The sequence below is a fragment of the Lacerta agilis genome, chromosome 5 (assembly GCF_009819535.1).
Source record: "Lacerta agilis isolate rLacAgi1 chromosome 5, rLacAgi1.pri, whole genome shotgun sequence".
NCBI lineage: Eukaryota > Metazoa > Chordata > Lepidosauria > Squamata > Lacertidae > Lacerta > Lacerta agilis.
The window spans coordinates 15629372-15653462 of NC_046316.1; the positions used below are offsets into that span (position 1 = coordinate 15629372).

At 42.5% G+C, this 24091-nt stretch overlaps 1 protein-coding gene across 4 annotated transcripts; it reads left to right on the top strand.

Annotated features, from left to right (window-relative positions):
* The first annotated feature begins 614 nt into the window (after nt 1–614).
* On the top strand, nt 615–7864 carry RPS24 (ribosomal protein S24). Of its 4 annotated transcripts, XM_033148707.1 has the most exons (8): nt 615–748; nt 1367–1432; nt 3067–3276; nt 4709–4819; nt 4940–4942; nt 5494–5511; nt 7254–7277; nt 7781–7864. In XM_033148707.1, exons 1-6 carry the CDS (start codon nt 746–748, stop codon nt 5497–5499), a joined length of 399 nt encoding a protein of 132 aa, XP_033004598.1. In that variant the 5' UTR covers nt 615–745; the 3' UTR covers nt 5500–5511; nt 7254–7277; nt 7781–7864. The 4 variants fall into 4 exon arrangements, with proteins under 4 accessions (XP_033004598.1, XP_033004601.1, XP_033004600.1 ...); XM_033148710.1 differs by lacking the exon at nt 5494–5511; XM_033148709.1 differs by lacking the exon at nt 4940–4942 and having other exon boundaries at nt 616–748.
* Nucleotides 7865–24091: the final 16227 nt, after the last annotated feature.

A 24091-nucleotide genomic window follows, 5' to 3' on the forward strand; every position in this document is an offset into this window, starting at 1 on the left:
CCCTTTCATTAATTAGGCCTTTGTCTGATTAAACCATCTCTTGTGGCCTTTTAAAATGTGTGCATTGTTGGACAGGGGGGAGGTGTTTATTGCTTTCGTTTGTTCTTATGGTATGCGCTTTTTCTTTTTAATATTATTTTTTATTAGTTTTCCAAATTATTACAAATCTGTCCAAATGACTTTAATGCAATTTCTTAAAATCAGGTTTCCCACTCCAGTTGCGAACATACGTCCATCTCTTCTTCCTATTGCCACATCTTCTCTTGTTTAATATCTATGTCATCCTTTAATATTTGTCCATACTTACAGCAAGCTGCATTTTTTGTGTTTTTCTACTGTAAACCGCCCTGTGTTTCCTCGGACGAAAGGCGGCATAGAAATTCAATATAAAACAATCATCTATCAGAGAAGCTGTGAGATTAGCTGGCAGGCGAGCGGTGCCTTATGACAGCCAACCTTAAAGCGTTTAAGGCCGTCGTTGTTTGTCCGCACGATACAAAGAAAAGCCGACACGCAGGTCAGCGATTTGGAAACGAGTTTTGTTTTCTTTCTTAGTAAACAGGCCACTCAGGCATCCGTACCGGCACTCGGAAGTCTCTATGGTCGCCCGTCGACTTCCGTCGACGCGTTTTCTGTGCCCTCCCCTTTGGACGGGAAGGCCCGCCTCCTTTTCCTCCGCGCGAGCGCCGCTATATGATTGGCTGCTGAAAGTTCCTTCCTTCCTTTTGCCGGAGACGCCGCCAAGATGGTGAGTTCGTGTCTGGCTCCCCCGAGTTCCCTGGGAGAGGCGGCTTCAATCCGAATAAGCCCCGCGCCATCCTTTGCCCGCTGACCTTCGGAGCGACTGCTCTCCCTCCAGCGGGGCTTTCTGGTTGTGCTGGGCCTGTTATTGGGCGGGAGGAGGGAGTTTTAGGGGTCCGGCTCGCGCTCTGAACGGCGCATCCCCCCTCCACCGCTCTGCTTTCGGGCTTAGTATGAGGCCTGGTCTACCAATAAACGAGGATGGCGGTGTGTGTGTGTGTGTGTTATATCATATAAAAATGCCCTCCTGTATCAGCTTTCTCCCAAGGTGCTGGCTGCTGTTTCTGTATCCCCAATTTCCATCATCCCTTGTCGTGCTGGCTGGGGCTGGTGAGATTTGGGAATCTCAACCACTTGGAGCATTCTGAGCTCCGTTTGAATCCTTATTTTACCTTATTATTTCATTTCATATCTGCCTAAGCTTCAGAGGCAGGGTGTGGGTATGTAGCAGCTTATACCCCTCCCTTAAAAAAGTTGAAATTTGGCACTTTAAGGTAGCTTCAAATCGTTGCTTTGGCAGACATTAATACAAACGGTGTCTTGGAATTTTGTTTTTTTGTTGCAGAACGACACGGTCACTATCCGAACAAGGAAGTTCATGACCAACAGGCTGCTTCAGCGTAAGCAGATGGTGAGGCAGATGTGTTAATACTTTTATTTGATTAATTCATAATTGTAGCCTAATTTTCACGTACATAAAGTTCTGTGTCTGTGTTAAAGCTGAGGTTGGTAAATTTAGTGACTGCATTGTTTTTCCTGGATTAATTAGTAATATAGCATATTTTAGGATGCTACAGTGTATTAATCTGTTTTTGTTACTGTGCTAATATCTTGAGTTGCAGCAAAGTTTGTTGAATGGTTATTGAGAAGTTTTCTTTTAGATTACTAAAATATCTGATAAATTGTCATGCACTCCCCACTGTTAATGTTATTTTTTGGCATGATAACATACTGTGGCATAGTAAGGAGTGCATCGGAAAGCTGGAATGGCCCACCCTGTTTGTCAGTGTTTCTATGTGAGGGTAAACAAGGGTTACTCAGATTTATCAATCTTTTGTTCATTTATGTGTTGAATGTATTGTTAACTTTCTAGTTCATAAGTTAATATATATTTGAACACCAGTGATCCTGCCTTCCAGCTGAAGCTCTAGCTGTAATAGACTCTGAACTTAAGAATGCTTTGTACAGGAAGACTAGAAGCTAAAGCAGGGGGTCAGCAACCTTGCGCACCGTCCCTCAGAGCATGTGGTGGACAGGACTATATTTTTTTGGGGGGGGTGAATGAATTCCTATGCCCCGCAAATAACCCAGAGATGCATTTTAAATAAAAAGCACGCATTCTACTCATGTAAAAACACCAGGCAGGCCCCACAAATAACCCAGAGATGCATTTTAAATAAAAGGACACATTCTACTCATGTAAAAACACGCTGATTCCCGGACCGTCCGTGGGCCGAATTGAGAAGTCAATTGGGCCGTATCCGGCCCCGGGCCTTAGGTTGCTTACCCCTGAGCTAAATAAATTACTGGCTATATTCCAGAATGTGGCAGTGGAACTTGAATTTCCCCTTCATAAATGTTTCCGTAGTGGTTTTAATTCACGTGTTCAAAGTTTATATTGCATCCTAATATATATGTGTCTTACAGGGCATTGGCAGTCTTGCTACTACTGTGCTAGGAGCAACTTGTACTCTAACGTGCATTTGTTGACTTGTGGTTTACACTTGTGATAGTAAAGCCATCTTAAATGACAGAAAAGTCCTTAAAGTGCTTTGCATATAAAGAAAACCAGTATAGCAGAATCAGTTGGTGGAATTCATTCATTTGCTATTTTAGATGTTTCCTTTGCTAGCACATTGGTTTGCCAGTGAGAACATTTTGCCACACATGCTGTTTGGGGCTTCTCCCAACTCCTTGGAACCAATTTTGAGAAGAGGGGAGGAAAGCTCTATTAAAGAAGCGCTTTTGAAGTGCTTCCACTGACATTAGGTGAAACCTACCCAGTAGATTTTTGCAGGACTGCCATCTGCACTATGTGCAAAAAGTAAGTAAATATAAATAGGTTTTTTTATTGCCACCTGAATAACATCAGTGCTGGGGGACGGCTGTATTTCCATAGAGGATGTTTAGGGCCTACATGGTGTGTGACAAGGTAAAGTGGTCCACAAATAGTAACTTTTGTGAAGCTCTTTGCATTCATAGGTCTCCCCCCGACCCCCAAATACACTAAAAGTGTTTAATGTTTTGTCATTTCTCTATTTTTAGGTGATAGATGTTCTTCATCCTGGAAAGGCCACTGTTCCCAAAACTGAAATCCGTGAAAAGTTGGCCAAAATGTACAAGACAACCCCAGATGTCATTTTCGTCTTTGGCTTCAGGACTCATTTTGGAGGTGGGAAGACAACAGGCTTTGGCATGATCTACGATTCCCTCGACTATGCAAAGAAAAATGAACCAAAGCACAGACTAGCCAGGGTAGGCTTCTTTGGTTGTTTACCTTGTTTGGACAGACTGGGGTGGTCGTGCTAAATGGTTTTTCTTTCTTTCTGGGACCTTTTGAAGCATTTGTTCTGTTAAAGATGCACTCTTCCCGTTGAATTTTTGATTTTAAAATGGTATCTTAAACTATTCTTGTATTTAGTGGTATTAAGAAGGTTGATATTAATTACATCAGTATTTTATTTATATCTATGTGTATCTTGTCCATCCCCTCATTACAGTGAACCTTTTGCATGCAAAGCAGATGCTTTGCTCAGCTGGGATAGCTCACTTGGCTGAGCATCACTCTTAATCTCAGGGCTGTGGGATTGAGCCCCACATTGGGCAAAAGATTCCTGCATTGCAGCGGATTGGGCTAGAATACCCTTGTAATCCCTTCCAACTGTGTACAATTCCACAATTCTCCCATGTTTAACTTGTAACAACTTCCTGTTCCTATAAATGCTTGCTATTACAGTCTACTGAAATTGCCAACATCACCACTTTTTAGTGTTTTGTCTACATGCATCATAAGGAGCCTGGCTACCAAGTCTTGTGAGGAAAGGCCCAAATGATCTGGGTGTGTTAAGCCTGGATTAGTGTTTAGAACATGATAATGAGAGCCATCTTCAACTTTTGAAGGGCTGTCATATAAATGAGAGAGTGAATTTGCCTTATGTGACTTCAGAAGCCACAACTTGAATTACAGTCGTACCTTGGAAGTCAAACGGAATCCGTTCTGCAAGCCCATTCGATTTCCAAAACGTTTGGAAACCAAAGCGCAGCTTCTGATTGGTTGCAGGAAGCCGCGGAAGTCCTGTTGGACGTTTGGCTTCCAAAAATAGTTTGCAAACCAGAACAGTCACTTCCGGGTTTGTGGTGTTTGGGAGCAAAAACGTTCAAGAACTAAGCTGTTTGAAAACCAAGGTACGACTGTATCATGTTCAAATGAGAAGAAAAAGCATTTTACAAGCTGTTCAGGAGTGGAGTCAAATGCCTTGGAAGCTGGCAGGTTCTGCTTTGTTACGCTTTTAAGTAGAGGCTGAATGTCCACCTACCAGGGATGTTGTACAGCGGGACCTCGGGTTATGAACAGTCCTGCTTGTGAATGCTTGGGGTTAGGAACTCTGCCAACCCGGAAGTAGGTGTCCTGGGTTGCGAACTTTGCCCCGGGATACGAATACAGTGCTTCCGGGGCCACAGGAAGCCTATGTAGGGAATGCATGCCTCAGGTTAAGAATGCTTTGGGTTAAGAACGGACTTCCGGAACGAATTAAGTTTGTAACCTGAGGTACCACTGTAGTGGATTTCCTGCATTGGCAGCAGGATTGGACTGGATGTCTTTTGAGAGCCTTTCCAGTGCTATGACTGTCCAAGGTTAAATGCCAACGTGCACTTTGAGTGATTTACTTTGCTTTCCTTTTACTAGCATGGTTTGTATGAAAAGAAAAAGACTTCAAGGAAACAGCGTAAAGAACGTAAGAACAGAATGAAGAAAGTCAGAGGAACAGCTAAAGCAAACGTTGGAGCTGGCAAGAAGGTAAGTTCAACCCATCAGTGCTCATAATCACAGTCACTGTTGTAACTGTATTGGGTGTTTCATGGCAAAAATAACCTTTTCCTTTTCTTTCAAATTTCAACTTTTACTTCTGGATTGCAGAAGGTAACGCTGAGATGCTGCGTAGTTCTTAGCTTCTCAAGTAGTTTAGCTTTTGTGCATCTCTTATTACTTAGTAGATAACAAAGTAAAAAGGTAACAGTATCTAGTCTCCAAAGTCTTCATCAGAAGATGGAGTGTTTTGGAGTGTCTTTTCCCCATCCTTTTCCCTCTTGCGTAGCTAAAGTAGATCTTGCCTGACCCCATCCTGTCCTGCCTTACCCTCCAAATTAGCACATACTAATGGCAACTAAATGAGACTTGAAATGTCCCTCAGTAAAGTGGGTACAGGTAAAAAGAAAAACGCTCGCTGGCATTTAATGGAGTTGAAACTTGGAGCATTCAAGTTGAATACAAGTTTTGCTTGACATATAACAGTGCAGAAATCAGACTTAAACTCAGTAGGCATTTTTAAAATAAGCATGATTTAAATTTGGATTTTAAATAGCCTTGAGTTCAAACTTTTCATAAATGACTTTACTGTAAATTCACGCTTTTGATTAGTAATCCTTTACTTTCACCTTTTTTCCTACTTTCTTGGGATTCTTGTTGATCAGAAATGAAGTGCCCAGCAGGTATCGAGAATAAGCATGGATGTGATTGCGTGTATTATGCATCACTTGCTTGACTTCCTAATGCTCCCCTGCTTTGTCTGTGTGTTTTTTGCTTTGGAACAAAGCTTTCCTGCCTCTATAGATTTTAATTTCCAGTAGGAAATACTTTGCTGTAGTATCAGGCAGGTTTGTAAGTTTAAATGTGCTGTGGTTAATATACAACATGTATAAATTGAGTAGCATCCCCTGTATTGAGAACAAGTGTGGCCCTAGATGTCTAAAATGTATGTTGCATGTTCTCACTTAGTGTGCAACAACCTTCTTGAACGCGTGATGAAGTTTCATGCTTCAGGCTAACCATATGCCAAGGCAAATATTCTGCTTATAAAAACACTACATTGTGGGCTGAATTTACATGTGAGAACTGCTTATAGCTGAACATGTTGGTAACTAACACACTCGAAATCCTGTTCCCTTCTGTCGAATGATGAGGATTTAGTCCTCTTTTCTTTTTTAATGCAACTGGCAATACATACACTATAAAAAAATTATATTGTTCTAGGCTTTAACTTTTATCTGAGACTTTCAAATAGTTAAATGTACCTCCTGCTTCACCACAAGCACAGAACAGTCCCATTATCTAGGTGTCCCCCACGCTGGTTCAGGTTCAAGACTCCATCTGCTTCTGGAGCTTGTCACACCAGCATCCTTGTTTCTCCTTTTTTGTGATGCTACATCATGAGCCTGCCTGCTTCAATATCGGCTTACAACCATATGAGAACAAATAACATCGGTTTAGGCATCACAATACCTTCACAAGGCACTTTCCCTATCTCATAGTTTGTAAAGTCTTCCTTAGAAGTGTTCCATTCATGTATAACTTAAAGTGAAACTTAACGGAGCTGCTGATGTGCCTGTAAAGGTGGGAAACTGAGTGGGGATCAGGACCAAAAATCCCTCAGTTTACCCATACTTTCCTGTATTCTAGTGGCAGCAAACACTCTAGGTAAATGTGTACCACAAATGAAGGCCATGTGGGTGTGCACTTCCGTGCATATACATTGCTTTCTCCTCTAGTCCGCTGAGCTATGGAGTAGAGAGGAATATTACCTGATGCTGTTACATAGCTCATAGTGTGGCTCACTGCTGCATATTAGCAATTGCATATTCTAAATATCGTTGCAAATGCACACAAAGTATTTGAATCCTTGTATAGTAGACCTTGTCATATCACTTAAGCTTGTACATTGATGTGTGTTTATCTAGTAAGTGTCCTGGTTTTCTGTGAGAAGCTTTTTTTTAGTAGTGGGAGGCAAGGAATTGTTTGCCTTTTGTCTAGTTTGCAATAATCCTCCTTAAGTTGCGAACAATTTACCCTTAACCATGGCAAACTGCTTCTTAAGCTAGTCACTTGACAAGCAGCCAGCTCCTAAGCTACCTGTGGCTATTTTCTCTCACCTTCGAAATCGTCCTGCAACTTGACTTTTTCTCACCTAATCCTTTGTGTTTCATCGCTGTACTATTTATGCTGCAAACTTGGATCTTGACACAGCTGCAACAGGAAGCCTGCTAATAAGATTCTGGGCCTGTTTCTTTAGTTAGCCCAAGGCTACCAACTAAAATTAATTCTGTATACATGTAAGGTATGGAAATAGGTGCGATTCAGTAGTGTAAAAACAATGGTACGTAGCCTAAAGGGGTGTCTTGTCTTTTAAATGATGTGGTTGAAGATGTACTGACATCTTTTTCTCCCTTTCTTACAGTGAGCCAGCAGTGGATTTTAACAGGTAAAACTACATCCAGACTTCATTGCTGAGGGACCTGCTTATTGCTAGTCTCTTGAGAAGTTCATTCCTCCTGAAGGCTGTCTGATAACTGATGGTTAACTTCCTTCATTGCAGTTCTTTAAAAACCTCCTTTAGGTGCATGTCCCAGTAACTATCATAAATATCTGCAGCAGGGAGTAGTTCTTCCTTGAAGGTTATTGTGGGGAGTGATCTGGCTCCTCAGCACAGCTTAACCCCTCCCATCTTCAAGGGTTGGGGAAAGAGGTGGGCAGAGCAGTCTAAAGTTAAAATGCACCCCACATTATCTGCAAAGTCTTCTTAACAGTTGCGGCAACTGGCTGGATTGAAATTTCCACACAATTGAAAACGTAACATCCCTTGTAGACATGCTTGTCAAAATTTATTTACTTACGTTTGGTGGGAGGAGAATTCCTTAGCTTTATAGAATGGATGTATATTTAGTGCACAATATTGATTGACATTCTCTTCCCTTTTATTTACAGAAATTAAATTATCCTGGCAGAAAATATATGGAGATTGTACTGTTGTGTCGCATTCCGGTCAAATAAATTCTGTGAAAACTCAAATGATGGGCTCCTAGAATTTACTTGATAAATGTAGGATAATTCAGATCTGTAGGTTAAAAATAAAATAAAGAAAAGTATCTCTCAATGTTGCCCTGGCAGTTAATCAGATTGGAAGGTCTTGTACCTTGAGTAGGGATTGAGTGAGGAATTAGGCTTTATGCATAAGACTGATACACTAGCCTAGAAACATACAGCCAGAAAATTGGCTTGTTGGATCAAAACTCAATGTGAAATTCTGGCCTTGTATGCTGCTTTCGTTAGATTTTATAGGTCACAGTGGTACAATTGACAGTACAAGCAACAAGCCATCAGAATTCCCCTGTCTGCCCTGCTCCCCCTAGTCCCCCAAATATCTTTTGCACAACCCTACCTATGTCTGCAAGTAGTTCTGCCTGAGACCTAGTTTTTCAGGGAACTCACTATTTTGTTTTGTTTTGCTTGCTACTCTTGTCTCTTAATCAGCTTTCCTAGTACTTCTTCCCACCCGTACTACACAGCTCCTCTTCATCTTTAGTACTGTGAAGTTTCCTCAGCCTGAAAGTTATGTGAGCTGCATAATAAGTAACTACTGGTGTAAATGGCAATGCTCTTATTTTTTCTTCTCACCCTGCCTCTCAAAAGTTTCCCACAATTATATGTGATAGTGCAGAGAAGTGGTTTTCAAGCAGTTTGAGGAATCCCAGGGTTCTTTTGAGAGATCCATGGAAGGTACACATGCTTCATTAAAAGATTCCTCCACACTACAGATGTATCTTGGTTTTCGAATTTAATCTATTCTAGGAGTATGTTTGACTCCTGGAGCAGTTCAAAAACCAAGGCGCGGCTTCCAATCAGCTGCAGGAGCCTCCTGCTGCCGATCGGAAGCCATGCCAGACATTCAGCTTCTGAAAATCATTCGAAAACCGGAACAATCACTTCTGGTTTTCGGTTGTTCAGGAGCTGAAACGTTAAGAATTCAAAGACATTTGGCTTCTGAGGTTCCAATGTACTGCAGACCTTTCTGCAGTGTGCAATTGCCAGAGAGTGATGTGTTCTGGGTCTCATTCTTTGGTTATAACAATGAGGACTAGAGACTTGTCAGTGCCTCCAACTTGAACTCGCAGAACATGCCTTTAAAAATTCTACACTGCAGTGGATTTCTCGGGCTGATGCTCAGGTGTTCCTTGGCAGATGAGCTGATACAAAAGGGGTCTTCTGAAAGGAAATTTTTAAAATCACACATGGAACATGAAGCAAAGCATTCTCAATAGGGAACTCTACCTATAACTTCATCAGCATTAGCGCAATCTCTTCAGCAGCTGCAAGAGTCTTCACTTTCTTTTTTTGAAATTGCTTTTCAGTTGATGGGTCTGATGTGGTAATGATGCCTCTGGGACCTAATTACTAGGAAAATGGCAATTAGCCCTTCGCACCAGATTTTCCCAATGTGCTACCTCTTGAAGTGTCTCACTTGTGTCAACATATTTGGGGTAGCTTTTCTGCTTAGAAGGAAACTGCAAAAAAGAGAGAAGACTGAATAGTTATTTATAGAAGAAACAGCTTCTATTTTAACGTGGCCGGTGTATTTGTAGCTTTTAAATTTGCTGAGGTTGATGTACTTTGTGAGTTCACATAAATGGAGGTGTCTTGCTCTGAGTTCAGGAATTACTAGCTTTAGTAGTGTCATGTTTCCTGTCAAACAATACTTTGGGTTCAATATGTTGCCGTGAGAGCAGCTTAGAAAGGTTTCCAACTTCTCGCAGGAAAATCCAGGTAAAAAGTTTAACCTGCATCTATATACAGTATGGGTTAACATGGCCTCTGTCAGGGTGGGTCTCAAGAAGGTTGCTTTTTGAGGTGAGGTCTAAGGCTATTGTGGGTAACCTTTGGTACTGCAAATGACTTCTTACAAGTTACACCTCTTGCAAGCATATTTCCAGAGGAGGGATCAAAGCAATAGTGTTGGAAGACGTTGATTTTTTAAAAAGGAAATTCAGTTTATTATCCCTGCAAGGGTGCCCTCGTTCATTGTCTCCTGAGACAGAAGGATGCTAACCTCTTTCTCCCCTGCACACCAAAAAAGACCTTTTGATGCACTCAAATATTTGGTAGTATGCCAGCAGTAACACTGCACAGAATAATTGCATGAAGACAGGCTGGTTAGCCTTTTGTGCAGTTAAGTCCCAATACTCGCTTCCACTGGCAGTAATATTAGAAACAGACTTTGACTTGCTCTTGGTGAAACATTGCTCAACTTCACGTTCATAAAACGTAAGCTTTTCTATGAAATTTATCAGCCAAGCTTGGAATAGCTGTATTGGAGAATTAAGGCAGGAAAAGTTTAAAAGACAGTAAAATGCAGTTCTACTTAAAAGTAGCATTTTGTATTCTGCTAGTTGTCACTAGAGGGAAGTGTAACCACAGCAGCAGCTGAAGACAAAGATGCAGTCACTTTAAACAATACTGCAGAAGGCATGTTCTCTCCAGCAACATAAAACCATGGCTTCACCTACCCCCTTCCCCCCATGTCAGAGAATTCCAGCTCCCGCCAGCATGACCAATGGGCAGGGATGGTGAGAGCCATCCGACAACACCGGGAGGCTCCCAAATTCTCAATCCCTATACAGTGGTACCTCTGGTTATGAACTTAATTTGTTCCAGAGGTCCGTCCTTAACCTGAAACCGTTCTTAACCTGAGGTACCACTTTAACTAATGGGGCCTCCTACTGCCACCGTGCCACTGGCGTACAATTTCTGTTCTCATCCTGAGGTAAAGTTCTTAACCCAAGGTACTACTTTCGGGTTAGGGGAGTCTGTAACCTGAAGTGTTTGGAACCTGAGGTACCACTGTATTAAATAAAGCAGAGTGGTGTCTTGGTTGTAATCTTAATGTATTAATGTTTCATCCTTATTCCAAAGTATTAACGGCTTGAATAAACATATTTAAAAGGGGCCAATGGATTTGGTGCAAAGTCAAATTGGTAGCTGTGTCGAGAAAAAAAGTTATTGGCACCTGCCAATTCAGAGGAATGTACTAGTGTAGCAAGCAGTATTCCCCCACAGGCACAGCTTCTGTGCAGAGAGCTAAAAGACTGAAGATCGGGAAAACCTTGTACAGGGCCTAGTACAACCAGTAGCATAGAGCTCTCCCATTTATTCTATTCTGGCGGGGGGGCGGGGAGGACAGTTTGGCTTCAGATACCTGAAAAAATAACCATTTGCATTGTGGAGCCTAATCCCTGTTTGAGCCTTACCTGAGGGAAAAGTTAAGAGGGGTACAACTCCTGCTCCTATTGCAATGAGGGCGAACCTCTGCAGTGGGAGTGTTTTGCAGCCATGGAGGCTCCCAACGTGGTTGAGAAGCCTCCTTGGATGCAAAGGGCTCTCTCATGAGAGAGAGTGAGCTTGTGGGGGACAGAATAAATAGCTCTGGCGCTCTTGTGCTCCCTCTTGACTCCAACCAATGCCTGAAGAGGACGCTTGAGGTGCACTGTTTGCTGTGAAGAGTTCTAGCAGTGTGCCTTTTCCATTCTCAGTACTGTAAGACAAAGCGCTTCATCTGGCGCAATTCTTCCCGCATAAGGAGCCCTCTCCAGGCATGGGCCTCGTGATCCTGGTTAACAGCGGAGTTTCACAATAAAGGATCAAGTATTTCAAGCAAATGGAATATGGCTGCCCCTGTGGAAACCTTTCCTGTCTTGGAGATTTTAAAGAACCAGGTGAGGAGGTGGTAAACTTAGTGAGGCACAGACTTGTGCTTTCATCCTTTCTGCTTTTACCCCATGATAACCGAGCATGATGGGATTTGTAGTCTAATACAGATGGAGAGCATCAGGTTGGGGAAAGCTGTTCTAAATGGTATCAGAAAGGATTGCTATTATGAGCCAAAGATTCTGTTATAAACTGAGATTATGGTTTCTCCATCTTGGTTTCTCCAAGAGAACTTATTTATCGAACGTTCATCCTGATTTGCTCATGCAAAATTTACACAGAGGTTAGATTATATCTGGTGTTCTCTGAGCATTTGTTTTTATTTGTTTGTGCACAAGCTATATGACAATGAGTATTCATCCTGAATTGCTTGTGAGGTTTTTTTTATCCCTTTCAATGTGTTTTCCTCATCACTTTCCTAACAGCAAACAGTTTTTTCAAAGGTGGGTTTGTTGTGCCAGGGTGTCGGAGTAGTACAAAGCTAAATTTCCAAGTATGCACTTTAATCTTTCCTGCAAAATGGTGACAGTCTGGAGATGCCCCATATCTGCAAGTTAAGAACAATTTTGTGGCTATGGGGATAGAAATGTTGTGGTGTAGTGGTTAGGAATGTAAATTATGAGGTTCAAATGTCAGCTCACTCATAAACCTGTGGGATGCCTCTCATCCTGGCCTACTTTACAGACTTTTTTAAAGGTTCGCCAAGAACATAGTTTGAAGGTTTTTTAAGAATGAAATGGAAAAAATCAAAGTATTACAAACAATTCTATGTATCTCCTTTTCACATTCTCCCAGTTTGAAAATCAAATGTGTTCTTCAGAACAAATGTGTGTTTAAAGCACAGCCCAAATAAGTATCAGCCTTTCATAACCTGGATTTTTTAAAAAAACCCCACAACAACCCCCCAAAACCATGCTGAGTTTTGCAAGCTTCGTACTGTGATGATACTGTGGGTAACCCTTTTTCCTGTGGGAGGTGAAGCAATTATGTGGAAGGTATTGATGAATTGGAGGCTTTTAATGCTGTTCCTACTGTGTGTTGAAGACACCTTCCTATCTCCTGCTGACCTTGCTACATCTGTCATCTGCAGAGGCTGCAATCTTAGTGATAGCTGCCCTACTCCAGGCTCCTTTGTTAAGGCAAGGCCTTGCTATCATCTTATAAGGTTGTTTTTCGTGTTTTACTATTTTTAATAGACTGCCTTTGAACATCAGGTTTTCTTTTCGACTATTATCTGTAGAGGAAGTGCAATTAGAAACAGCGAGGTGGTCAATATTCCTACGGCTAACTTTGTTTCAGGATGCAGGTGGCGCTGTGGTCTAAACTACTGAACCTTGGGCTTGCCGATCGGTAGGTTGGCGGTTTGAATCCCCGCCACGGGGTGAGCTCCCGTTGCTCTGTCCTGGCTCCTGCCAACCTAGCAGTTTGAAAGCACGTCAAATTGGCGGGAAGGTAAACGCCGTTTCCATGCGCTGCTCTGGTTTCGCCAGAAGCGGCTTAGTCATGCTCGCCACATGACCCGTAAAAACTGTCTGTGGACAAACATCAGATCCCTCGGTCTATAGAGCAAGATGAGCGCCGCAACCCCAGAGTCATTCGCGACTGGAATTAACTGTCAGGGGTCCTTTACCTTTTTTAAACTTTGTTCCACTGCATCTTCACTGGCCGTTTTGTATTTGCAATCATTTTACAGAAATGACTTGGATTATTAGAAAAGAAAAGAAAAAATGTAGAGTGTCTGAGGGGTTCATACTACAGGAGAACTGTCTTTAGAAAGCAAATTATGTCCAGGTGCCACTACAGGCTTGAGCCAACAAATTTTTTGGCTTAGCTTTTTGAGATGCTTGCACTCAGCAGAGCAAGGAACAAACCCAACTCGGCAAAGTACAAACCTAGTTTCAGACCTGTCTGCATTCCTTTCCTTCCCTCCATGCTTTGAGAGGGCCCCAGCACTCTTAAAAAGCAATGCAATGACTCTATGTGAAGTGATGCCTCCTTTCAAGAAGCAAACATGAACCAAGGATGGGTCGTACTTTCTTTGCATGATGGAGCATTCGGTCTTATGGGCCATGACCACCTATCAACTGATATGAAACATGTCCACATTTTTAGACAGTTCTAATATCGGGACTCCACTGTCAGAGGCAGTCTATCTCTGCATGCCGGTTGCTGGCTGTTGCAGGTAGGGAGAGTGCTGCTTGTGTTTCCCCCACTGGGGCTTCTGGTTGGCCACTGGGAGAAGAGGATGCTGGACTAGATTGGTCTTTGGATTGATCCAGCAGGAGTCTTCTGATGTTGGACTATTTGCGTGCCAAATTTCAGGCCCCTGGGTACCCTCAAGATGTTGTGAGATTTACAAAAGCGACTAAAATACCTTTTCAACGGGAGCAAAGCAGGTATATATCCAGCAGGGGACTCTATAACTCTGCAACAAGGAACGATTGCTTCTAAAATATCCAATGGGAGGATGTATGTGTGTTTGGGGAGAGAGGGTTAGTAGAAGGATAACAGAACCTACCACCAATCCATGATGAAATATTGCCAATTGAAAGCCTTTCTTTTTATATTTTTAAAAAAATGCTATTAAAAGAGTTTCATTTGTTCATTTCCCCCCTCCCCCATCTCCGCCCCCCACCCCACCCCCGGCAGCAGCTGATTGATGGGAATTTTGTTTACATTTTGAAGAGCTTGGCTGAGAGTACTTCACATGCAAAGTCTACCGAGCTCCCTTTGCGGGGAATAGTAGCTTATTGAAATGGAGGCGCAGTCCCTAAAGGAAAACATACTTCATTTGTAATGAACGTTACGTCTGCAGAAACTAATGGCACAACCTCCTCTTCGGTTTATGCGAAATAAAGCAGGCCATATGCTGCTGCTTTTCAGAGTTTGGGGTTTTTAATTTAAATGTTGTTCAATGAATATTCAAGCCCATTTGCTCGAAAGTTGTATGTGTGTATGTGGTTTTCTCCCCCTCTCATCTCTCCCACCCCACCACCATGTTTTCCTATCCTTACCTAGAGGATTAAGCCATTAGAACCAGGGTGTTATATTACACACACACACACACACACACACACACACACACACACACGGTGCATCTGTTTCCTCCCTGAAACTTGGGATATGCAAATGCTAGGGCAGATGAGAGAGTAAATAAAGGCATTCAGTGAGAGTCTAGTGTCTCTTTTTGCTTTTCTTTGTTTTGATTTGTCATTAAGGTGGAGAGGAGCTTTTTTTTCACAGGCCTAACTACCATTAAAGGCAGAGAAATATTCTTGGCACCATCACCGCAGCAGAGTTCCTTTGCCATACCTTAACATCCTGTGCTTTCTGCTAGTTGGCGGTTCAAATCCCTGCGACGGAGTGAGCTCCCGTTGCTCTGTCCCATCTCCTGCCAACCTAGCAGTTTGAAAGCACGCCAGTGCAAGTAGATAAAGAGGTACTGCTGTGGCGGGAAGGTAACCGGCGTTTCCATGCACTCTGGTTTCTGTCATGGTGTTCCCATTGCACCAGAAGCGGTTTAGTCATGCTGGCCACATGACCTGGAAAGCTGTCTGTGGACAAACGCCAGCTCCCTCGGCCTGAACATGAGATGAGCGCCACACCCCATAGTCGCCTTTGACTGGACTTAACCATTTTTTTTAACCTATCTTTATTTTGATACCACCCTCCAATATCCACATAGATAAAAGGAAACAAACAGCATCTGTTTGAATCTCCTTCTACACACTGATGGTATGCACAGATTATTAACAGTCCTTGACTGGTTGCCCTTTGCATTCCAGATCTTCCTATGACCCTATTCCTTTTGTGGTTGATCCAGCTAAGCCAAATGTGCCTTGGTTTGACCCCCACCGCCAACAATCTCCTCTGAAGCAATTTAATGTGATGGTTAAAGCAGCCCTTGCATTTCTGAGATCTGGCTATTCTTTTTTTATCAATTCTAGCCCACCTTTCCTTAATAGAACTCGAGGCGGGGAGCAAGAATGATCCAAGGTGGTTTCCTATCCAGGTTCAGCAGGAGGTGATGCTTCATGGGTCCTTCAGGCCATGCACTGGACTGGAATGATTTGATTTATGGATTTCTCTCGCGTGCCATCTTGCCATTAACCACATTTACAAACGCTCTGTGACAGTAAGTGCTCCCATTGTCGCTTCTGAAAATGCCCCGAGCTAGTTGGGGACAGAAAGTCCACAACCGGGATGGAAATCTACTCAGATGCTCCACAACCACAACAAGGACTAGGAACTCACAAAGCGACCCAGGAACAAATACCAGGCAACTAAACCCATGCTACCTCTGCTTTTAAATTATCACCATGATGTGTTCCTTCTGAGGGTGGCAACTGATGTGGGGGAGCTGCGGCAATCCTGATTTCCAGCTTCCCTGAGCCCAGATTATGAAGCTTCGAGGATGCAAGGCGGGGTGGGTGGGAATACTTTAAAAGGATGTTTATTTGGCTCCTCTGAGGATCTTTCTTCTTCACCTTTCCTTGCCTCGCAACAAACACAGATGAGCTGAGGGAACAAAACAAACACTTGATATGATAACAAAGCCCTTTGGAGACGTGCGACATTAAGTGTGGAGGCAGCCTGTTTTGTGACAAACTTAAGGCTCCCGCAAACGGATGCCACACTTGGGGGCTTTCTCATTCTGCTTCTTTCAGGGTTGTCGCATTAATGCTAAAGTGGGCTTTACATGCTTCTTGCGGTGAAATCTTTCAGCCTCCTCCTTAACTCTGTGTAGACAAGATGAAAGGGACTGTCGGGAGCAGTTGTACTTCACAGTAGTAGCCCTCAGGATAAAGATGAGGCTGGTGACAACCTGTCAGAACACGGAGCTCCTGTTTACATGCGGATAAAAGAGAAGGGATTGCAAATGAGAGAGAGAGAGAGAGAGAGAGAGAGACGAAAACAAAACCTGTCTGGTGCTTGGGGCAGAGTTGTGGGATTTTGCACACCCCTAGCAGCTAGGTAATGATCCGCCCACCAGCTCACAAGCAATTTCCACAGAACCAGCATATGGTCCCCTGATATAGACTATTGGAAATGCCTCCACAGTGCTCGCCATCTTCAAAATAACCATATTATTATTATTATTATTATTATTATTATTATTATTATTATTATTATTATTATGTGAGTCCAGCCAGTGATAGAATATTAACATATATAAATATGTTCATGGCAGCAAGCAAGTAAAAGACACACACAAACACAAACCCTGCTGCTATATATAGGCACCAACCCAGGTGAAGCTAATTAAAAGCAATCACTACCTCCTTTAACTATTTCCTGGCTGCTCTGTTACTGTGCTGTGCCTGCAATTCAGTACACAACAATTATTGTTGTTGTTGTTATTATTATTATTATTATTTATTTTGCCCTGGGCTCTTTTAAGAGGAAGGGAAGGGTAAAATAATAATTAATAAATAAAACACCATGACTTCCATGTTCTTACTATTTCTAGACAGCTTGATCAACGCCACACCAGCAAAGCTAACTTTAGACAGAAGCATTGGTTTATAGACTCAGGAATGGTTAAGTCACAGACAACTACCAAGTGCAGTGTATTTTTTAATGGTTGTAACATTGCCTTTGCTTCCTTCAGTGTGGTGTAGTGGTTAAGAGTGGTAGACTCGTAATCTGGGGAACCGGGTTCGTGTCTCCACTCCTCCACATGCAGCTGCTGGGTGACCTTGGGCTAGTCACACTTCTCTGAAGTCTCTCAGCCCCACTCACCTCACAGAGTGAAGGGTGGGCTAATATTCATCATCATCATCTGCTCAATTTGGAGTCAAACCATGCCTTTATCCACATGTTCGCCCTCCAGCCTATCACCTGTGCCCCCTCCTGTTAAAATTAAGAGGGTTTCAGGCGTACAACACCTGTATGGAGACTGAGATGGGAGGATGGAAATGGAGACTGAGATGGGAGGACCTCCTTCAGGTATTGATAAAGTGGGATATCAAATCCATACTCCTCCTCCTCCTCCTCCTCCTCCTCCTCCTCCTCCTCCTCCTCCTCTTCTTCTTCTTCTTCTTCTTCTTATTTTCGGCTGCAGACATGCAGAACCATTTTTTAAAAGCTTTAACCTTAGATATGAAAAGTATGGTAAAGACTGGGTGTGCCTCCTGACCAGGGCCAGATTTACGTATAAGCTAAACAAGCTATAGCTTAGGGCCCCAGTCTCTTGGGGGCCCCCGAAAAATTTAAAGGAAAAAACACCTGGATGTGCATTTCCCAAATATAAGATAAAAAACAAATCAAATAAAACCTACATACAGCAACAGTGTTTTGTGTTGTGTAGGCTCCTATGATGTAAATAATGGGCCCTGCCTGCTAGTCTGCTCCCTAAATTATCACTGGTTTGCTCATTTCTATATATAGGGTGCCTACATTCTGCATGGACTGGTTGCAAATGGCTTTAGATACCTATTAGGTCCATAAATTACCATATAGCATATTTCCAGTTACAGGTAGGTAGCTGTGTTGGTCTGCCATAGTCAACACAAAATAAATAAATAAAAAAATCCTTCCAGTAGCACCTTAGAGATCAACTAATTATGTTCAGTGTGCATGCACACGAAAGCTCATACCAAGAACAAACTTAGTTGGTCTCTAAGGTGCTACTGGAAGGATTTTTTATTTTTTTAATTTTGTTTTGCATACAGCATATATTCAACACAAAAAACAGTGACAATTTGTTGTTGACAAAGGACAGCTGGACATATAAAGGGCCCCCTAACCTTCAGTAGCGTAGGGCTTCATCAAACCTAAATCTGGCCCTGCTCCTGACCAGTCTCGCGGCTTCTCAAGTGTTACCTTGATCTTCAGCCAAAGAGAAAGAGCCAACAGGATTGGCGATCTTCAGTACAAAGAGGAAACCCGATACATTTCAGTCCTCTCACTCCCAGCACCCTCTGCCTCGCTGCCTTGCAGGAGAGGATGCTGCGAAAGGAAGCCACAAGAGCCGGTGAACCAAGAACTACCAGCAATCTTTCCTGATTTATTACTTCATTCATTAATCCATATATGAAACGCAATTTAGGATAAGGCTCAGAAATCCTTGCTGTGACATGTTCTCGCATATTTGATAAATGATTCCTCCGGCAGAGGCTTGAAGGGCATCTGCAGTAAATTGTGCTGAGATCTATTTTTCAAAACACTCCTGCACTTTCCTATCAAATTAGAGGATATCCCTTAGATAAGGGTAAGCGATGAGATTTCTATCGCACGGCTGTGTGCCTCATAAGTCACAAAAATGGAAGAAAGTGAGAAACCCTCCCAATAAAAATGTTAGCTTTCTTTTCCCACCAGGGATGGACTGGGAGTTGGTCAACCAGTCGAGCAGGAAACAGAATCATCCCAGGGTGCTTCTGTCCCCCCCCAGATGGATGGGTGGGACTCCTGCTCCCTTTGGTCTGCTTATGTATAGTCAGTGTTAGTTGCAGGATCTTTTGTGAAGGTGTTTGGGCAAAATGATCTTGGTGGACCCCCAAATCTGGGTGGGTCCACTTCTTCCTGCTCCCTGCTTTCCTACAGGCATCTGGTTGGCCACTGTGAGAGCAGGATGCTAGACTAGATGGGTCATTGGCCAGAGCCAGAAGGCTGTTCTTATGATCTTACATTCTTCCTCTTGCCACTGCCTAGTCACTTGCTCTTCCTGTGGGACAACCAGCCTCATATAACCTATGTAAGTTTAATTAATGCATGAAAGGGTTAACACCATAGAGTAAGTTGTTCTACCAGGCTTAGCTTTGTCACTTTCCCTCGCTCTGGGAGGAAATAGGTAATCAAGCCTACTGTTGTATTCAGTTTACCTTATAATTCAGTGTGTGAACAGGTCTGAGCTACTTGCTCCAGCTCAGCCACATGGCTTTCACCAGCCATTCTTGAGTGCCTATACCAATAAGGTAGGAATTTTTATCACAAAACTAAACTTTACTGCCCATGCAACTTTTCTGTCTGGTGTATGGGAGAGCACATGAACCTGACCTTTGGAAATTTTGCAAGAAGACCATTTTAAACTTATCAAATGCATACCTTTGTGAAAATAATATGCAGAAGTGCATTACATATGGGAAAACAGCTTGCAAACATGAATATATTAGGTAAAAATACATGGAGTAGGAAAACAATTGCATGTATTAGGATAAGAATATGCTGATAATTTTTCCCATCACAGCTTTCTTTTTCTAGCAAACTTTATGTGGAAAGGGGGAAATTGAGTTTACGGTTTGGGTGTGTGTGTGTGTGTGTGTGTGTGTGTAAATGAGAAACTAGGAGAAACCAAAATTGGCAGATTCATTTATCTCTAATCACTGCTAGAGCTGTAAAGATAGCTGGTGTTGTGAGGCTCCATGTTGTGAGACATGAAGCATGTCTTCCCTCTAGGTCAACTGGCACCACCTGTTCTGTCTGTGCATCTCCTTCTTTTGTAGTAACTCTGCACCTTTACTTTAAAATGTAGCAGTAATGCACCCACTTGGCTGGTCTTGCTTCGTGGAGTTAATTGTAGAGAGCCTTGCATAGTTACAATTGAATTAAAATATCCTGAGCCTGACTAGTTTCAGGAAGCATTAATTATATCTCAGTAAGAGGAAATGAAAACCCCATCAATTCAGAGTTCAGCTCTTTAGGCCCAGGCAAATAACATTAAGGTGACATTAAGAGTTCAGACTATATATCTCTGACTAAAGAGTAAAGACGTTCTTACTTGCTTTGGAAACAATAAATGCAAGGCACTGGGAGCTTCCATAGTTGGCATCAAAACCTGAAATCCACAACATTTGTCTGTAGTACAGAAGTGCTTGGATTAACTGAGGGGGGAAACCCTTTTGGTATGAGAAAAGGGTAAGGCATCACTTCCCCTGACACTTTCACACTCAAAGCCCCACTTCCCAAAGCTTTTTTTATTTTATTTTATTTTATTTTATTTTATTTTATTTTACTTACAAGGAAACAAAGGCACCTAGGCTCAGTTACACATATTTGTCTGTAACGCTCAGTGAACCCCAGAAAGTTAAAACTTCTCTTGTGTATGTCTTACAGCAGGGTTGCAGCCCTCCAGAGGTTGTTGAACTCCTTTTTTTTTATTAAACTTTATTGTGTAAATTCAGAACAAACAATCCTTAAAATATGTACATCCTTTCAACCTAAACAAACAAAGAAAAATAAAAATTAACAAAACAAGTTTTTGGTGTCATATATAGAAACGAAAATAGTTCACAATACATCTGCATGTAAGAAATGTAATATTACATACAGACTTTAAAGAAAACATAACCTTTACATTATTTTCTATTACCCTTTAGCGATACATATCCTTGTCTTATTCCTTCAATCTAATTATATCTTCCACTTGTCTGAGTCCTGGTGATCATTCTAACACTCCTTTTACCACTCTGAAATCCTCTATGAAATCCTATACTCCTATTTCTACTTCGTTCTCCTTTCCTTTGCTTCCTTTATTCTTTCCTTAATTCAAGATACAGGATATCTAAAAATGGAGCCAGCATTTCACCGTGGGGCATTGCTTTTTAAAGTATTCTCCAAACTTTCCCCAGTCTTGTTGAAAGTTTTGGTCATTGCGTCCTCTTATTTTGTCCGTTAATTTGGCTAAATCAATATAGTTAAATAATCTTTCTTGCCATTCTTTAATTCCTGGTGTTTCTTCCTTTTTCCAATATTGGGCTATTAAAGTTCTGGCCGCAGCGGTAGCATAGTGAAATAATTTTTCATCTTGTTTTTTTATTTCTCCATCTATAATTCCCAATAAAAACAATTCCTGGTTCTTTTTAATATTATATTTCATCATTTTTTTTATTTCTTCTAATACCTGGGTCCAGAATTTTTGAATCCTCTCGCAATGCCACCACATGTGTGAAAAGGTCCCCTCTTCCTTGTGACATCTCCAACAAGAGCTGCTCTTAGCTCTTAGCTTTATACATTTTGTGTATTTTACTTGGTGTCATATACCACCTGTAAAACATCTTGATCAAATTTTCTCTAATCCCCTCTGCCGCCGTGAACTTCCACACCTTTCCCCACAATCTCTCCCATTTTTCGAATTCTATTGTTTTCCCCAAGTCTTTCGCCCATTTGATCATAGTTTCTTTAGTCATCTCGTCTTTTACCTCCCACTCCAATAAGATATTATACATGCTTGATATTACTTTGCTTCTATTATATAAGAGATGTTTTTCTAGCAGAGAAGAGTCCTCTAAAAACCCTTTTTGTGCTCTGTCTTGGTTGAATTTACTATTTATTTGATGATATTGGATGTGAGGGCGATCTGGCTGCGACATCTGTCACCCCATTGATCGCCAGGGTTGATTCGGCTGATCTGGCTGGCTAGGCGGGTGTCCCCTTCCTCCCTCACCGCTCCATGTGCGTCCCTCCCGAAGCTGCGCGCTCGGTGGAAGAGGACGACCATCCCAGATAGAAGGAGTGTACCGTTCTTCGGTTGTTGAACTCCTAACTCCCACTGAAATATACTCGGAGTCAAGTGTGAATTTCATGCTCTTTATTCAGCTCATAGTAGTGAGGAATGCAGTTTCCCCAAAACGTTTGCTTTATATACACTATTTACACAATGGGCCCCACGTGATTGGCTAATTCCGGGATACTCCTGTATGCCAATCAGAGTGCGGATTCACTTCCACCTGGAGCTGGATTGGGTGGCTCCTGCGGACCAATCAGACTGCTGCAATCTCAATCCTATTGTTCTGGGACCAATCAGACTGCTGCAATCTCAATCCTATTGTTCTGGGACCAGTCAGACTGCTGCAATCTCAATCCTATTGTTCTAGGACCAATCGGACTGCTGCATTTTGGATCCTATTCAACTCAGTACATAACACCCACCAATCCATCCAGCAGCGACAATGAGAGTCAGGGCCAGTCCAAGACATTTTGACACCTTGAGGTGAACCACAAACTCCCTCAATGGATTTCAGGCATTGTAATTTACCCCTCACAGAATTACAGTTCCCAGCAACCCTTAACAAACTACAGAGTGTGCTTCAAATGGTAGGCCCGGCAGCTGGCAAACCATGGCAGTGATGGGGGGGTAGACACTCATTGAGAAAAGGGGGACCGCTGAGGATGGAGCAGGGCTAGTTAAACATGAGATGAGACCCAAAGGTCTAGTTCAAAGGTTAGTCTTGCCCAAATGATGCTATGCTTTCTTCATTCTTCCGGCTGGCATCCTTCATGATACGACTGCGCAAGGCATTGGCTATTTGATCTGAACCTGTTGCAAGCCCCGACAGATGGCACTGGGTGATCTTTCTAGAGTGGATGAGAAAAGCGGTGCAGAAAAGAAAAAGCAAGAGCCCTTTCTTGCAATTGAAGGTCTCCAGCAGTTTGCTTGATAGCCAATCTTAAGCTCACCAGAGTCAACGAGCCATTCTAATCTAACTAATTAAGACCCTCAGCTTTTAAAGTTAGAAATGAACCAAATAATTTTGGTTGTCTGCACAATTCCAGTAAACACGAGCATCAACACCTTCACTCTTTTCCTTCTCTCCCAAAGTCCAAAGCAGTTACAGATCCAAGAGGCTTCTTCTTCCTCTCCCCGTGCCAACTGCCTCCTTCCCATAAAATCGTCCTAATTTAGCTGCTTTTTAAAAATAATAAAAAACCCACCCCTCAAACAAGCTGATGAGTAGCAACTGAAATCTTCCCCCATAGATTCCAAGGGAGATTTTGGCACAAAATCTAGTGACAACAACCCACTGCATTTTGCCTCTTCCAATGGGCTTTCACAACACCTGACCCTTCAAGCTGAATGTGGTTCCCTGGCCAAATGCTCTTTGGCAGCCCCCGGGGTCTAGTGAAGCCTGCTGGTTTTGTTGTCTGCCTGGAATTGCAAGCATAGGGGGTTGTCGAGCATCTACAAGTCGCCATAGAAGGCAGGTTGACTGTTGGGAGGGGGCATAGGATGAGCAGGTGTAGAATAAGGATGAAGAGAGGTAAAGGAAATCATGGATTTGGGGAGCATACAGAGAACCATGACTCCTATATGTTAAACAGAAACGAATGGTTTCGAAACTGTTCTCCCTGACGTCAAGTCTAAGAACTTTCTTTTGTTGGAATAGTGATGGAGCCTTATTTGCCCCTACAGGTTCCCATGGTTGCGCCCGGTGAGAAAACATGGAAGCAGAAAAGACACCTGAGGCTGCTGGCTTCAGAGAGAGAAAGATTTATTTTCTGCATGCAGAGGTACTGCGGTGTTCAGACATCCAAGCAAGTACAAAACTAGTCAATTTTCAGACAGTTCTTATAGACAGTTCCCTGGCTCTCTTCCCACCCCAGGAATCTTCCTCTTGTCCATATAAGGAACATTTCCTGTTGTACATATAAGGCAAAAGGACATTTAGCCCTGAGTTGGTTCATGCGCACTCCAGCAAGGCCATCCTATCTCTGACCTAGTTCCTCTCTGTGCAAGGACAGTTACTCTCTGTGTTACTCTCTGTGTTATCTCCAGACTCTTAGTCATAGCTTGCCAGAAAGAAGTGCAATGCAGATCAA

Bases quoted from the DNA above. Each gene is read 5' to 3' on its own strand.
- RPS24 (XM_033148707.1), top strand. The intron at 1,433-3,066 runs GTGAGGCAGATG...CTCTATTTTTAG, and splicing joins TGCTTCAGCGTAAGCAGATG to GTGATAGATGTTCTTCATCC. The intron at 3,277-4,708 runs GTAGGCTTCTTT...TCCTTTTACTAG, and splicing joins CAAAGCACAGACTAGCCAGG to CATGGTTTGTATGAAAAGAA.